The sequence below is a fragment of the Schistocerca piceifrons genome, chromosome 2, assembly GCF_021461385.2.
Source record: "Schistocerca piceifrons isolate TAMUIC-IGC-003096 chromosome 2, iqSchPice1.1, whole genome shotgun sequence".
Classification (NCBI taxonomy): domain Eukaryota; kingdom Metazoa; phylum Arthropoda; class Insecta; order Orthoptera; family Acrididae; genus Schistocerca; species Schistocerca piceifrons.
In genome coordinates, this window is record NC_060139.1 from 231,868,915 (window position 1) to 231,884,194 (window position 15,280).

The 15,280-nt window shown below is 43.7% G+C and overlaps 1 protein-coding gene across 1 annotated transcript in view; it reads left to right on the plus strand.

The window, feature by feature from the left end:
• Nucleotides 1-15,078, plus strand: part of LOC124775275 — a gene marked incomplete at its 5' end in the record, with an annotated part of 58,514 nt that extends 43,436 nt beyond the window's left edge. The window contains 2 exons of the mRNA XM_047250113.1: nt 6,716-7,014; nt 14,653-15,078. Coding sequence (XP_047106069.1) covers nt 6,716-7,014; nt 14,653-15,078 — 725 coding nt within the window. The remainder of the gene's footprint in view (nt 1-6,715; nt 7,015-14,652) is intronic.
• Between the last annotated feature and the right edge of the window lie 202 nt (nt 15,079-15,280).

Genomic DNA, 15,280 nt, shown 5'->3' on the forward strand with positions numbered 1-15,280 from the left:
TCTCCCATCTTTCGGGCAGTGAACGAACCCCACGTCGAAAAAATAGTTCATCTTTTGAAGCGATCCACTAATCAATCCAGTTTGTGACTTCTTCATGAGATCGGAAGTGTTGGTCAGTCAGGTCATGCGGCATTGATCTAAACAGGAGATAGTCAGAAGGAGAAATGTTTGGACAACACGGCGGGTTGGGTAGGACTTCCCGTTTTAACGTTTCCAAGTTCGTTTTGACCTCTTTTGCAGAGTGGGGTCGAGCGTTGTTTATGCAAAATCACTTTATCGTGCCTCTCGCTGTGTTGCGGCCGTTTGTCTTTTAATGCTCTGCTCAAACTCATTAATTGCGTTCGATAACGAGCACCTGTTATTGTTTCACTTGGTTTTAACACCTCATAGTACACGACGCCGAGCTGGTCCCACCAAATGCAGAGCATTATCTTGGAGCCGTGAATATTCGGTTTGGCAGTCGACGTGGAAGCATGGCCTGGATATCCCCATGATTTTTTGCGTTTAGGGTTATCGTAATGAACCCATTTTTGTCCCCGGTCACAATGCGATGCAGAAATCCCTTCCGTTTTTGCCTCTGAAGCAACTGTTCACAAACACACAAACGTCGTTCAACGTCTCTTGGTTTCAGCTCACAAGGGACCCAAGTTCCTCCTTTCTGAATTACGCCTATAGCCTTGAGACGTTTTGAAAAGGCTTGCTGTGTCACTCCCACTAATCTTACCAATTCTTCTTGACTCTGACGCGAGTTTTCACTCAGAAAATGTCACAAATTCTGCATTTTCGAAAAAATCTCTCTTCCATCACTATGCCGGTCTACGACTTTAAAATCACCGTTCTTGAAGCGTTGAAACCACCCACGACACGTTCTTTCACTAACAGCGTCCTTACCTTACGTACTTGATAGCATTCGATGAGACTCAGCCGTTGTTTTCTTCATACTGGAACAAAACAGTAACACCTCCCGCAAATGACGAGAATTAGGCTCGTAAACTGACATTTTCAATCAAGAACAACTTTATGATGCAGAGACAAATCGACTGATGTTTGAATGAGGTTATGTTGACCGAGGTCCAAGCTAACTGCCTGACGTCTGCGATCTGTTTCTTTCGACCGCTACTTACCGTTGTCGCCAACTATCGGCAAACGCGGAAGCAAAGTTGTACACCTTGTAGTTGTAGGGGATATAGTAAAAGAAAAGCTTACTGGAGAATATGGGCTTGGGACGAGGAATGAGAGACGAGAAAGACTAATTGAGTTCTGTAATAAATTTCAGCTGGTAATAGAGAATACTCTGTTCAAGAATCACAATAGGAGAAGGTATACATGGAAAAGGCCGGGTGATACGGGACGATTTCAGTTAGATTACGTTATGGTCAGACAGAGATTCCGAAATGAGATACTGGATTAAAAGGCGTACCCAGGAGCGGATATAGTCTCAGATGTAGCAATGATGAAGAGCACGCTGAAGTTTAAGAGCTTAGTCAAGAAGAATCAATAAGCAATGAATTGTGATACGGAAGTATTAAGTAATGACGAGATACGCTTGAAGTTCTTTTAGGCTATAGATACAGCAATAAGGAATAACTCAGTAGCAATCACAGAAGCTGTAAACAAATTCTGCGGTTGATAATGGAAGAAAAATCAAGCAAGTTCATGGGCTTTATCGACATGTAAAAAGCGTTCGAAAATATAAAATGGTGCAAGATGTTCGAAATTCTGAGAAAAATAGGAGTAAGCTATAGGGAGAGATGGGTAATATACGTATTAGAGCCAGTAGGGAATAATAAGAGTGGACAACCAAGAATGAAGTGCTCAGAAGTAAGACAGGGATGTAGTCTTTCACCCCTACTGTTCAGTGTGTACATCGAAGAACTAATGATGGAAGTAAAAAAATGATTCAGGAGCGGAATTAAAATTCAAGATGAAAGAATATCAATGACAAGATTCGCTGATGACATTGCTATCCTGAGTGAAAGTGAAGAAGATTACATGATCTCCTGAATTGAATGGTCTAATGAGTAGAGAATATGTATTGAAAGTAAATCAAAGAAAGACGAAAGTAATGAGAAGTAGCAGAAATGAGAACAGCGAGAAACTTAAGATCAGGGTTGATAGCGACGAAGTAGATGAAGTTAAGTAACTCTGTTACTTAGGCACTAAAATAACCAGTGACGAAGAGAGCAGGGAGGACATCAAAATCAGACTAGCACTGGCAAAAGCGGCATTCCTGGCCAAGAGAAGTCTATTAGGATCAAATATAGGCCTTAATTTAAGAAAGAAATTACTCAGAATGTACATTTGGAGCACAACATTGTATGGTAGTGAAACATGGGCTGTGGGAAAACCAGAACAGAAGATAATCGAAGCATTTAAGATGTGGTGCTACAGACGAATGTTGAAAATTAGGTGGACTGATAAGGGAAGGAATGGGGGAGTTCTGCACAGAATCGGAGAGGAAAGGAATATGTGGGAAACACAGATAAGGAGAAGGGACGGGATGATAGGACAACTGTTAGGACACCAGGGAACGACTTCCATGATACTAGAGGGACCTGCCGAGGGCAATACTGTAGAGGAAGACAGATATTAAAATAAATCCAGCAAATAATTGAGGACGCAGATTGCAAGAGCTGTTCTGAGATGAAGAGGTTGGCACAGGAGAGGAATTCGTGGCGGGCGGCATCAAACCAGTCAGAAGATTAACAACTCGAAAAAAAAACAAAAAAAACAGAAAAAATCCATCATACAGATGTGGATGCCTTACTGTGGCTGATAAGTGACTCGAAGAAAAAGGATACCAACAACCGTAACTCTTCCTAAAATATTTATTATTTAAGCAGCCAGTTTCGATGCATCATTGGCGTCATCATAAGGCCCTATGCGAAAAACGAATGGAGACATCCAAACACTGCAGCTCACATAACATGTACTATATACACTACTGGCCATTAAAATTGCTACACCACGAAGATGACGTGCTACAGACGCGAAACTTAACCGACAGGAAGAAAATGCTGTGATATGCGAATGATTAGCTTTTCAGAGCATTCACACAAGGTTGGCGCCGCTGGCGACACCTACAACGTGCTGACACGAGGAAAGTTTCCAACCGATTTCTCATACACACAAACAGCAGTTGACCGGCGCTGCCTGGTGAAATGTTGTGATGCCTCGTGTAAGGAGGAGAAATGCGTACCATCGCGTTTCCGACTTTGATAAAGGTCGGATTGTAGCCTATCGTGATTGCGGTTTATCGTATCGCGACATTGCTGCTCGCGTTGGTCGAGATCCAATGACTGTTAGCAGAATATGGAATCAGTGGTTTCAGGAGGGTAATACGGAACGCCGTGCTGGATCCCAACGGTCTCGTACCACTAGCAGTCGAGATCACAGGCATCTTATCTGCATGGCTGTAACGGATCGTGCAGTCACGTCTCGATCCCTGAGTCAACATATGGGGACGTTTGTAAGACAACAACCATCTGCACGAACAATTCGATGACGTTTGCAGCAGCGTGGACTATCAGCTCGGAGACCATAGCTGCAGTTACCCTTGACGCTGCATCACAGACAGGAGCGCCTGCGATGGTGTACTCAACGACGAACCTGTGTGCACGAATGGCAAAACGTCATTGTTTCGGATGAATCCAGGTTCTGTTTACAGCATCATGATGGTCGCATCCGTGTTTGGCGACATTGCGGTGAATGCACATTGGAAGCGTGTATTCGTCATCGCCATACTGGCATATCACCCGGCGTGATGGTATGGGGTGCCATTGGTAACACGTCTCGGTCACCTCTTGTTCGCATTGACGGCACTTTGAACAGTGGATGTTACATTTCAGATGTGGTACGACCCGTGGCTCTACCCTTCATTCGATCCCTGCGAAACCCTACATTTCACCAGGATAATGCACGACCGCATGTTGCACGTCCTGTACGGGCCTTTCTGGATACAGAAAATGTTCGACTGCTGCCCTGGCCAGCAAATTCTCCAGATCTCTCACCAACTGAAAACGTCTGGTCAATGGTGGCCAAGCAACTGGCTCGTCACAATACGCCAGTCACTGCTCTTGATGAACTGTGGTGTCGTGTTGAAGCTGCATGGGCACCTGTACCTGTATACGGCATCCAAGCTCTATTTGACTCAATGCCTAGGCGTATCAAGGCCGTTATTACGGCCAGAGGCGCAGGATCTATGCACCCAAATTGCGTGAAAATGTAATCACATGTCAGTTCTAGTGTAATATATTTGTCCAATGAATACACGTTTATCATCTGCATTTCTTCTTGGTGTAGCAATTTTAATGGCCAGTAGTGTAGTATGCACTGGTTACTTTACCCTGCAGTAACACTAAAAATGACCACGAACTGTTACTGATGCCACCCCACCCCCTCCCACACAATGAAGGTTGCAGGGGACCTGTGCGTAATTGGCGAAAGCACTCTGGAAGAGGCAGCTCACCAGGTCTATGCAACACGCATGACAGAACCTACTCTCGTCACTGAAGACATCAGAGCGCCATTCCACTCTCCATTCCAGTCTACTCTTTCACGACACCAGAATAGCTATATTTGGCGGTGTGGTGTCAGTGGTAGCGTGACGAGTGGCACACGTATTGCTAATCCTGCTGCATTCAGACATTGGAATAACGATCACTGATGCCACGATAGGTGCAACATGTGCTTCATTTTCCTTCCCGGACAATGAATGTCAGGCCACTGCTGCTAGCACAATGCGCAGCGCAATATTGGACCACAACATGTGAAAATTTAGCTCTGCACTGCGATGGATGGGGTCTTGCACCGCGTTGTGCCAGCGGTTCTCTGATACCTGCAGAAGAATTCCATAGGCAGCTCGCCTGACAGTTTCTTAATAAGTTGGGAAGTCTGTAATGACAGTGCTGCCATAACAGTACAATTCCCAGCAAATTACAGAACTCAGATCACTGTCAGCTGGAGACATTCTTTTGTGTATCATTAGATTAATTATTCATTCGATAGACCCACAAAGGAAGGGATCCTCCTGGGTGTGGAACATGTCAGACAACACATTACAAAAATTTAACTAGAAAAATTTGAGTTTCATTGATTTTAATGATCCTCAGCCAATAAACAGTAAAATTATGTTCATGAATTAAAATTAAACTTCTAATATTTACAGGTTTAATACTTACATCAGCTTTCATTAAATCCATTTTTTCACACAGTAACTAGTTACTTGGCTATTACAACCAAGTATTGTCAAAAATTAAACTGAATTATTCATTTCAATGATCCTTACTTAAGAACAGTCAAATCATGTACAAGATTTAAAATTAAACTTCCACTATTTACAGACTTAAGACTTTTATCTGCTTTCCATACCTTCATCATTCACACAGTAGGTAGTCACCTGGCTGATACAACCAAGTATTGCCAAAAATTAAAGTATAATAAATTTTCATTAAAATGGTCTACTGCACTTGTTGAGGAATTCATGGATGGAATAGGAGTTGGCCACCAAAATTTCTTTTAAATTATGATTGAACTGTGCCTTATCTGAAACTAGACTCTTAATGGTTGCTGGTAACATATTGAAAATATGCGTTGCTGACTAGTGGACTCCTTTCTGGGCAAGAGTAAGTGATTTTAAATCTTTATGTATATTGTTCTTATTCCTAATATTTATAGTGTGTACTAAGCTGTGAGTTGGAAAAAGAGATGTATTATTTACAACAAAATTCGTTAAGGAATAAATATACTGAGAAGCTGTGGTTAGTATGTCCAATTCTTTGAATAGGTTTCGACATGATCTTCTTGGATTTACATTACACATTACTCTTATTATACGCTTCTGTACTCTAAAAAATTTTTCTCGGTTTGTGGAGTTACCCCAAAATATGATACCATATAATGGAGTGAAAATAAGCAAAATATGCCAGTTTTTTATATTTATACCTCCTATGTCTGACATCATTCGCATTGCAAACACAGACTTCTTTAGGCACTTTAGGAGTTCGTTAGTATGTCGCTCCCAACTGAATTTTTTATCAGTAATCCCAAGAATTTTACACTCTCAACTTCTCCTATTTCCATGTCATCATATTTTATACACACACTAGAAGGAAATGTCTTAGACGTTCTGAACTGCATATAGTGGGTCTTTTCGAAGTTTAATGACAGTGAATTAGCTATGAACCACTTATTAATGTCAGTAAACATTTCAATAGCTGCCCTTTCTAAATTTATATTTGATTTACTATCTATTGCAATGTCTGTATCATCTACAAATAAGACAAACTGGACATCTGGTATAGTAACAGATGACAGGTCATTAATATACACAAGAAAAAGTAGTGGGCCTAGTATGGAACCTTGAGGAACACCACATGTAATTTCTTCCCAGTCAGATGATGTCTGATTGCCTGCTGCTGAAGTGTTACGTAATGACACCCTTTGTTTTCTATTAGTAAGATGACTGAAACCATTTTCCAGCACTACCAGTGATGCCATAATATTTTAATTTACTTAAAGTATATAGCGAAAACGAACCACAACAGCTATGTTAGTGGCCGTAATTTTCGCCTGCCGAGCTATATGACAATGGCAAACAAAACAGATAGCTGTCAATTACTTTGCCATTCTGACCCAGATATAGCAAAACGTCATATACTCTCGTTCAGCTGGCTATGCCTTTCCGCCTTGATGTACTTCTGCCCTCGCTGCGCAGACAGGGAGGTGTCGGGCCGGCTGGTGTGGTGGGTGGAGGTGCTGCGACTGCTGGGCGCGCAGCACGTGTTCGCGCACGTGTCGGCAGTGGGCGTGGCCGCGCAGCGCGTGCTGCGCCACTACCAGGCTCGCGGTCTACTGACAGCGCAGCGCCTCGTTCTGCCCGGCGACGCCAGGGGCGCCACCTCCCCCACGGCGACGCTACTGCGGAAGCGCCGCATGGAGGTCCTCGCTTACAACCACTGCCTCTACTCCAACCTCGAGCGCTTCCGGTTCATCCTGCCGCTCGACATCGATGAAGTACGTCACGCCAAGTAACAGCACAGTATCTTATTAACATTCACATTGTTGTTGTGGTCTTCAGTCCTGAGACTGGTTTGATCCAGCTCTCCATGCTACTCTATCCTATGCAAGCTTCTTCATCTCCGAGTAACTACTGTACCCTCCATCCTTCTGAATCTGCTTAGTGTATTCATATCTTGGTCTCCCTCTACGATTTTTACCCTCCAGGCTGTCCTCCAATACTAAATTGGTGATCCCTTCTTCTAGTCAAGTTGTGCCACAAACTCCTCTTCTCCCCAATTGTATTAAATACCTCCTCATTAGTTATGTGACCTACCCATCTAATCTTCAGCATTCTTCTGTAGCACCACATTTCGAAAACTTCTATTCTCTTCTTGTCCAAACTATTTATCATCCATGTTTCACTTCCATACATGGCTACAATGCATACAAATACTTTCAGAAACGACTTCCTGACATTTAAATCTATACTCGATGTGAACAAATTTTTCCTCTTCACAAACGCTTTCCTTGCCATTGCCAGTCTACATTTTATATCCTCTCTACTTCGACCATCATCAGTTATTTTGCTCCCCAAATAGCAAAAATCCTTTACTACTATAAGTGTCTCATTTCCCAATCTAATTCTCTCAGCATCACCCGACTTAATTCGACTACATTCCATTATCCTATTTATGCTTTTGTTGATGTTCATCTTATACCGTCCTTACAAGACACTGACCATTCCGTTCAACTGCTCTTCCGAGCCCTTTGCTGTCTCTGACAGAATTAAAATGTCATCGGCGAACCTCAAAGTTTTTATTTCTTCTCCATGGATTTTAATACCTACTCCAAACTTTTCTTATGTTTCCTTTACTGCTTGCTCAATATACAGATTGAATAGAATCGGGGAGAGGTTACAACACTGTCTCACTCCCTTCCCAATCACTGCTTCCCTTTCATGCCCCTCGATTCTTATAACTGCCATCTGCTTTCTGTACAAATTGTAAATAGCCTTTCGCTTCCTGTATTTTAGCCCTGCCACCTTCAGAATTTGAGAGTATTCCAGTCAGCATTGTCAAAAGCTTTCTGTAAGTCTACAAATGCTAGAAACGTAGGTTCGCCTTTCCTTAATCTTTCTTCTTAGAAAAATCGTGGGGTCAGTATTGCCTTACGTGTTCCAACATTTTCTGATCTTCCCCGAGGTCGGCTTCGACAAGTTTTTCCATTCGTCTGTAAATAATTCGTGTTAGTATTTTGTGACTGTGACTTATTAAACTGATAGTTCGGTAATTTTCACATCTGTCAACACCTGCTTTCTTTGGGATTGGAATTATTATATTCTTCTTGAAGTCTGAGGGAATTTCGCCTGTCTCATACATCTTGCTCACTAGATGGTAGAGTTTTGTCACGACTGGCTCTCCAAAGGCTGTCAGTAGTTCTAATGTTGTCTACTCCCGGGGCCTTGTTTCGACTCAGGTCTTTCAGTGCTCTGTCAAACTCTTCACGCAGCATCATATCTCTCATATCATCTTCATCTACACCCTCTTCCATTTCCATAATATTGTCCTCAAGTACATCGCCCTTGTATATACCCTCTATATACTCCTTCCACCTTCCTGCTTTCCCTTCTTTGCTTAGAACTGGGTTTCCATCTGAGCTCTTGATATTCATACAAGTGGTTCTCTTTTCTCCAAAGGTCTCTTTAATTTTCCTGTAGGCAGTATCTATCTTACCCCTAGTGAGATAATCCTCTCTAGCCATCCCTGCTTAGCCATTTTGCACTTCCTGTCGATCTCATTTTTGAGACGCTTGTATTCCTTTTTGCGTGCTTCATTTACTTCATTTTTGTATTTTCTCCTTTCGTAAATTAAATTCATTATCTGTTCTGTTACCCAAGGATTTCGACTAGCCCTCGTCTTATTACCTACTTGATCCTCTGCTGCTTTCATTACTTCATCCCTGAGAGTTACCCATTCTTCTTCTACTGTATTTCTTTCCCCCATTCCTGTCAATTGATCCCTTATGCTCTCCCTGAAACTATGTACAACCTCTGGTTCTTTCAGTTTATCCAGGTCCCATCTCCTTAAATTTCCACCTTTTTGCAGTTGCTTCAGTTTTAACATTCACATTACTGATATCTAAAACTGATACTAGATACTGATATACAGAATATCTTGCCATTGGCTCGTTGAATGGCTAACAGAACCCGCTAAACCACAGTGTACAGGGAGTATTCGACAGAACCGAAAGGAACGTCACGTTTATTCTAAGAATTTGTAATAGGACCCTTAATGTTTTTGGTATATATTTTTCTTTCTTTTTGTCAACAGTCTTCTGGCTGGTTTGATGAGGCCCGACACGAATTACTCTCCTGTGCCAAACCTCTCCATCTCAAAGTAGCGCTTACAGCCTACGTCCTCAATTATTTGCTGGCTTTATTCCAATCTGTGTCATCCTCTACAGTTTTCGTCCTCTACAGCTCTCTTTCTAGTACCATGGAAGTCGTTCCCTGATGTCGTAACAGATGTCCTCTCATACTGTCCCTTCTCCTTATCTGTGTTTTCCACATATTCCTTTCCTCCCCGATTCTGCGTAGAACTGTTTCATTCCTTACCTTATCAGTCCACCTAATTTTCAACAGTCGTCTGTACCACCATGTCTCCAATGCGTCAACTCTCTTCCGCTGCTGTTTTCCGACAGTCTATGAATGCTGAACTCCAAATGTGCATTGTCAGAAATTTCTTCCTCAAATTAAGGCCTATGTTTGACACTAGTAGACTTCTCTTGGCCAAGATTGCTATTTTTGCTATTGCTAGCCTGCTTTTGATGTCCACCTTGCTCCGTCCGTCATTGGTTATTTTACTGCCTAGGTAGCTAAATTCTTTAACTCCATTTACTTCGTGACCAGCAATCCTGATGTTACGTTTCTCGCTATTCTCATTTCTGCTACATCTCATTACTTTCGTGTTTCTTCGATTTGCTCTCAATGCATATTCTGTACTCATTAGACTGTTTATACCACTCAGAAGCTCAGGTAATTCTTATTCACTTTCATTCAGAATAGCAATGTCACCAGCGAATCGTAACATTGACAGCCTTTCACCTTAAATTTTAATTCCATTCCTGAACCTTTCTTGTATTTCCATCATTACTTCTTCGATGTACAGATTGAACAATACGGGCGAAAGACTACATCCCTGTCTTATACCCTTTTTAATCCGAGCGCTTCATTCTCCGTCGTTCACCCTTATTATTCCCTCTTGTCTCATATATGTATATTGTATATTTCCCATCTCTTCCTATTTCTGACCCTAGTTTTTTAGAATTTAGAGCATCTTGCGTCATTTTACATTGTCTAACGGTTTTTCCAGGTCGACAAATCCTATGAACGTGTCTTGAATTTTCTTTAGTCTTGCTTCCATAATCAGCCGCAAACCAGGTAGGTCTGAGGTAGGACATCGAAAAAAGTGTGAAGAAGGGCAGCTCGTTTCGTGTTATCGCGCAACAGGGGTGAGAGAGTCACTGATATGATACGCGAGTTGGGGTGGCACTCACTGAAACAAAGGCGGTTTTCTTTGCGGCGAGATCTACGTATTTACAAAATTTCAATCACCAACTTTCTCTTCCGAATGCGAAAATATTTTGTTGACACCCATTTATGTAGGGAGAAATGATCATAATAATAAAATAAGAGAAATCAGAGCTGGAAAGGAAAGATTTAGGTGTTCCTTTCTCCCACACGCCATTCGAGAGTGTAATTGTAGAGAAGTAGAATGAAAATGGTTCGCTGAACCGTCTGCCAGAGTAACCATGTAGATGTAGATGTAGAATTGCCTCTCTGGTCTGGTGCCTTTACCTTTCCTAAAGCCAAACTGATCGTCATGTAACATATCCTCAATTTTCTTTTCCGTTCTTCTGTATATTAGGGTCATTTGGCAAGAAACGAGCCCGAGGCTGTAAAATGAAAACTGTTGAAGAGAAGGTAATGCCATTTTTCTGAGGAAGAAAGTGTAGTCCCTACGACAGCGCTGAAGTCCCAAACTAGGCGCTAAAGGGCACTCGGACGCGATCAGAGGGTTAGCAGGTGCAACGTTCAGTCGTCGACAGTCCACCGCACTGAGTTGTGCTGAAAACACCAACTGGAGCAACTTACGGGATTCAGCCAGATAATATTTACAGCGACCGCCGATATTTCGGCGGAAGTACAACCCGCCATTTTCAAGGCACAAACTGCAGTGGACAAGCGATGTTCAGGCATATTTAAAATCCCAGTTCTTGGAGTAATTCAGGGAAGATAACACACTCACACTGAACACTAGTGCCACCAAAGATGCCCAAAGTCAGAGGTATCGATAGTGAAAGACTACGAACTAGAAAGTGAGGTAACATCGCCTTTGTCCCTCTGTTTTTTGACAAGGGAGAGAGCAGGATTCCAAGCAGAGTTTAAACAAAAACCTCCGTCCCTGTTTACAAGATTGCTCGGTAATTTAATCTCAACAGCCTCCTTAATAACTCTGTCCCAATAGCTGGACGTGCATACCAATATCTTGGTATTGTTACATAACACAGGGTGACCAGTATCCAAGCCGGCCGCGGTGGTCTAGCGGTTCTAGGCGCTCAGTCCGGAACCGCGCGACTGCTACGGTCGCAGGTTCGAATCCCGCCTCGGGCATGGATGTGTGTGATGTCCTTAGGTTAGTTAGGTTTAAGTAGTTCTAAGTTCTAGGGGACTGATGACCACAGATGTTAAGTCCCATAGTGCTCAGAGCCATTTTTGAACCAGTATCCAAACAATGTTCGGCAATGGCAGATCTACTTGGCTGATGTAATCGTGTGTGCCGTTCATGCTCAGTGCATCGGTCCTCCACGGTCCTGAAGGTGTGTCCAATGTATGCCATGCCACAGCTACAAGGAATGCGATATACACTGCCCTTACGCAAACCAAGATCATCCTTAACAGAACCCAAAAGCACTCTAATTTTAGATGGAGGTCGGAAAACACATTTCACATCGTAATTCCGTAATACACGATCGATCTTGTTGGAAGTGCTTCCTACGTAAAGTTAAAAAGGCAGTAGACTTAGGTGTTGCCTCAGTATCATCATCAATCACCCGATGCACAGTTGGTCGATAGCGCAACGAACGTTCAATCTGTTTTTCACGATAACCATTTTGACGAAATGTAGCTTTGGGTCGGCTGAGCTGGCAAAGTCTTTGTGTCGGAAATGACATGTGCCCTGTGCACCAAGATACGAAGTAACCCTTCACGCTGAGCCGGATGGTGACAACTATCAGCCTGAAAATAAAAGTCAGTGTGAGTACGTGAGTACTGCACGTCCCAATGATCCATCAACCTTCCTCCCACCAAAACCACAAGAAAGGGAGGACAACCATCCTCTTCCACCTCCATCGTAAAACGAATGTTCGGGTGGTTTGAGTTCAGATGTTCTAAAAAGGCATTCAAATTCTCCCTACCATGAGGTCAAACAACAAAAGTATCATCAACATATCTGAAGAAACAGGCGGGTTCCAAAGGCGCCGACTCCAATGCACGCTCCTCGAACTCTTCCATAAACAAATTTGCAAACACAGGAGACAACTGGCTACCCATCGCAACTCCTGCTGATATTGGCATGCACGTCCAGCTTTTGACAATGTTATTAAGGAGTCTGTCGAAATTAAATTAGGAGAGCAATCTTGTAAACAGGGATGGAATCCTGCTCTCTCCTTTGTCAAAAAACAGAGGGACGGAGTCAATGTTACCTCACTTGGCTAGTTCGTAGTCTTTCACTATCGATGCCTCTGACTTCGGGCATCTTTGGTGGCACTAGTGTTCAGTGTGAGTGTGTTATCTTTCCTGAATTACTGCAAGAACCGAGGTTTTAAATTTACCTGTACATCGCCTGTCCGTCGCAGTTTGTCCCTTGAAAATGGCGGGGCGTACTCCTGCCGAAATATCGGCGGTCGCTTAAATATAGTACCTGGCTGGATTCCCCTAAGTTGTTTGAAAATTGTATACGCCAGGAGAAACTCGGGTCTCACAGAGAAATGGAGGCTTCAAAAGAAGAGAAAAGGGATGTTGTGCTTTATATTACAGCTGAACGAGCGCGGGGAACGGAAATTCGTCTAAGAATGACACAACTATACCGAAAGCACTGAATGTTGGTTGTAATTCCGATGCTCAGTCCGACCTTTGAGGCAATGGCTGTCTCCGCAACTCGCCGGTCTTCAGTAATGAGTGCATCCACCTGCTGGACCGTGGTATCGGTAACGCGGTGTGATGTTTCACATCGTGCACCATCGGTCAACGACATCCGTCCTTTGTTGAATCGCCTGTGTCTCGCCTTCACCTTTGTAACAGACATTAAGTACTCTCCCTACATTTCTGCTATTCTTCGAAGAATTTCCGTTCCCCGCACTCCCCCTGCTGTAAGAAAACGCACTACATTCTTTTGCCGTTCTTTTGAAGCCTTCAGTTCCCTGTTTCCAGCACGACTAAGTACAATGGGCAGACGGCGCTTGCGCGAGCTCGCTCTATCGTCACGGGCATGTGGGTCCGCGTCCCACGAGCGGGGATTCTGGAGCCACTTCTCTCTTAAACGAACCACATTTCTTCCGTAAATAACGGCATTACGGTCCGTTTAGCAGTTTTCATTCTACAGCTTCCGGTTCGTTTTTATTTGAATGACCCTAATACACATACGATTTATCATATAGAATCGGCACCAGTATAAGATTCTTCACCGGCAATATTGTCATCGACAGCAAAACATCATCACTCGATGGTCGTATGAAAAGCAGAAATACTTGGCCAATTAGCACTCAGTAGAAGTCGAAGAACTTTTCTTCGTGAATTTCGTATTTTGCACTGACCGCTGTTGCCACATGAAACCATTATGGGTTCATTAGAGGAAATAGACTATTATCCTCCAAGTCAAGACAAGACGTCTCAGAAAACTGTAACCACTTATAATGTAGGATGACACCGTCTGGGTTGCTTATTACGTTTTATTGGGAAAGCGAATTGGACTTTCGGTACAGGTTATCCTCAAATACATACATCTATGTAAACTGATGATAAGAGGGGGAGAAAGGATAGGAAAGGGATCATTGCTGTCGGCTGTCCGAAAGAACAGACACCAAGCATTCATAGATAAATGTACACCTAATTACTGTGAAACCCAGCTTATCAGTAGGATGAAGATTCAGTTAAAATTATGGAAGTTGTGTGGTTTTCACAACCTCCAACCTGCTCACAAGCTGTGTCTCACAGTAAAGCGATATACATAAACGACGATTACCTTTATCTAAAGTCGAAACTGGTTATCCTAATAAAAGATACCAACGTTCTTCATTCTCTTTGTCAGTGACTGAATCATCCAGGAAGAACCTTAAATGACGAATTGAAGATAAACACTACTGGGTGATTTGGCTGAGCCACGCTTCTTGTCAAACTACTTCTTCAACATTCCACATATCCACTGCCCTGATAGGATCTTCTTCTAAAATCTTCAGGGGTCCCCTGCTGGCTTAACTCGGGACTCCAGGTGACTCCTAAAGAAGATCCCACACCAGAGGGGGATGTTACCTTCAATGACAATGCTCACGAAATCCTGCACTCTTACATGAGGTGGCGAATGTTGATGCCAGCAGGTATGGTTGCCGACACGCGGCTGGTCGTGGCGCGGACTGCTGGCCCAACTGGTGTCCGAACAGAGGGAAGTGCTGGTGCGCCACGCGTCGCTGTCGGCGCGCAACGTCTACCTGGTGGGAGGCGGCGCCTTCTGGTCTGCGGGGGCGGCGGCCGCCAAGAGCCTGGTGCGCACCGCCGCCGCGCTGGCCGTGGCGCACCACGCCGCCTCCAGGCCCGCCTCCAGACTGCTGCTGCCCCCGCACCGCGCCGCACTCGCGCACTTCCGCGCCGCCTGCCCCCAACAGGAGGCTCCGGAGTGTCGATCACCACCAGCGCAGCTCCAGCAACCCCTGACACCCAGCCTCTCTCGCTGGCAGCCCAGACTCCGTCGCGCCGTTAGGAGAACACTACAGCATGTATTTCCCCTCGACCTGATCCAAACCTGAACGAAAGGTCTCAGATTCGACAGAGCATCACTCACCGCATACTCAACTTCACAATCTGCTGATGTCCAGTTTCACTTGCTGGTAGGCCAGGCACTGATGCACTTACAGGGGAACGCTGCACCATTTTCTTTCCTCAAAACCTAATGCATCCCTGAACACAAACAGTGAGACAAAGATAAGAGTGTAGCTCATCTCATTCCTA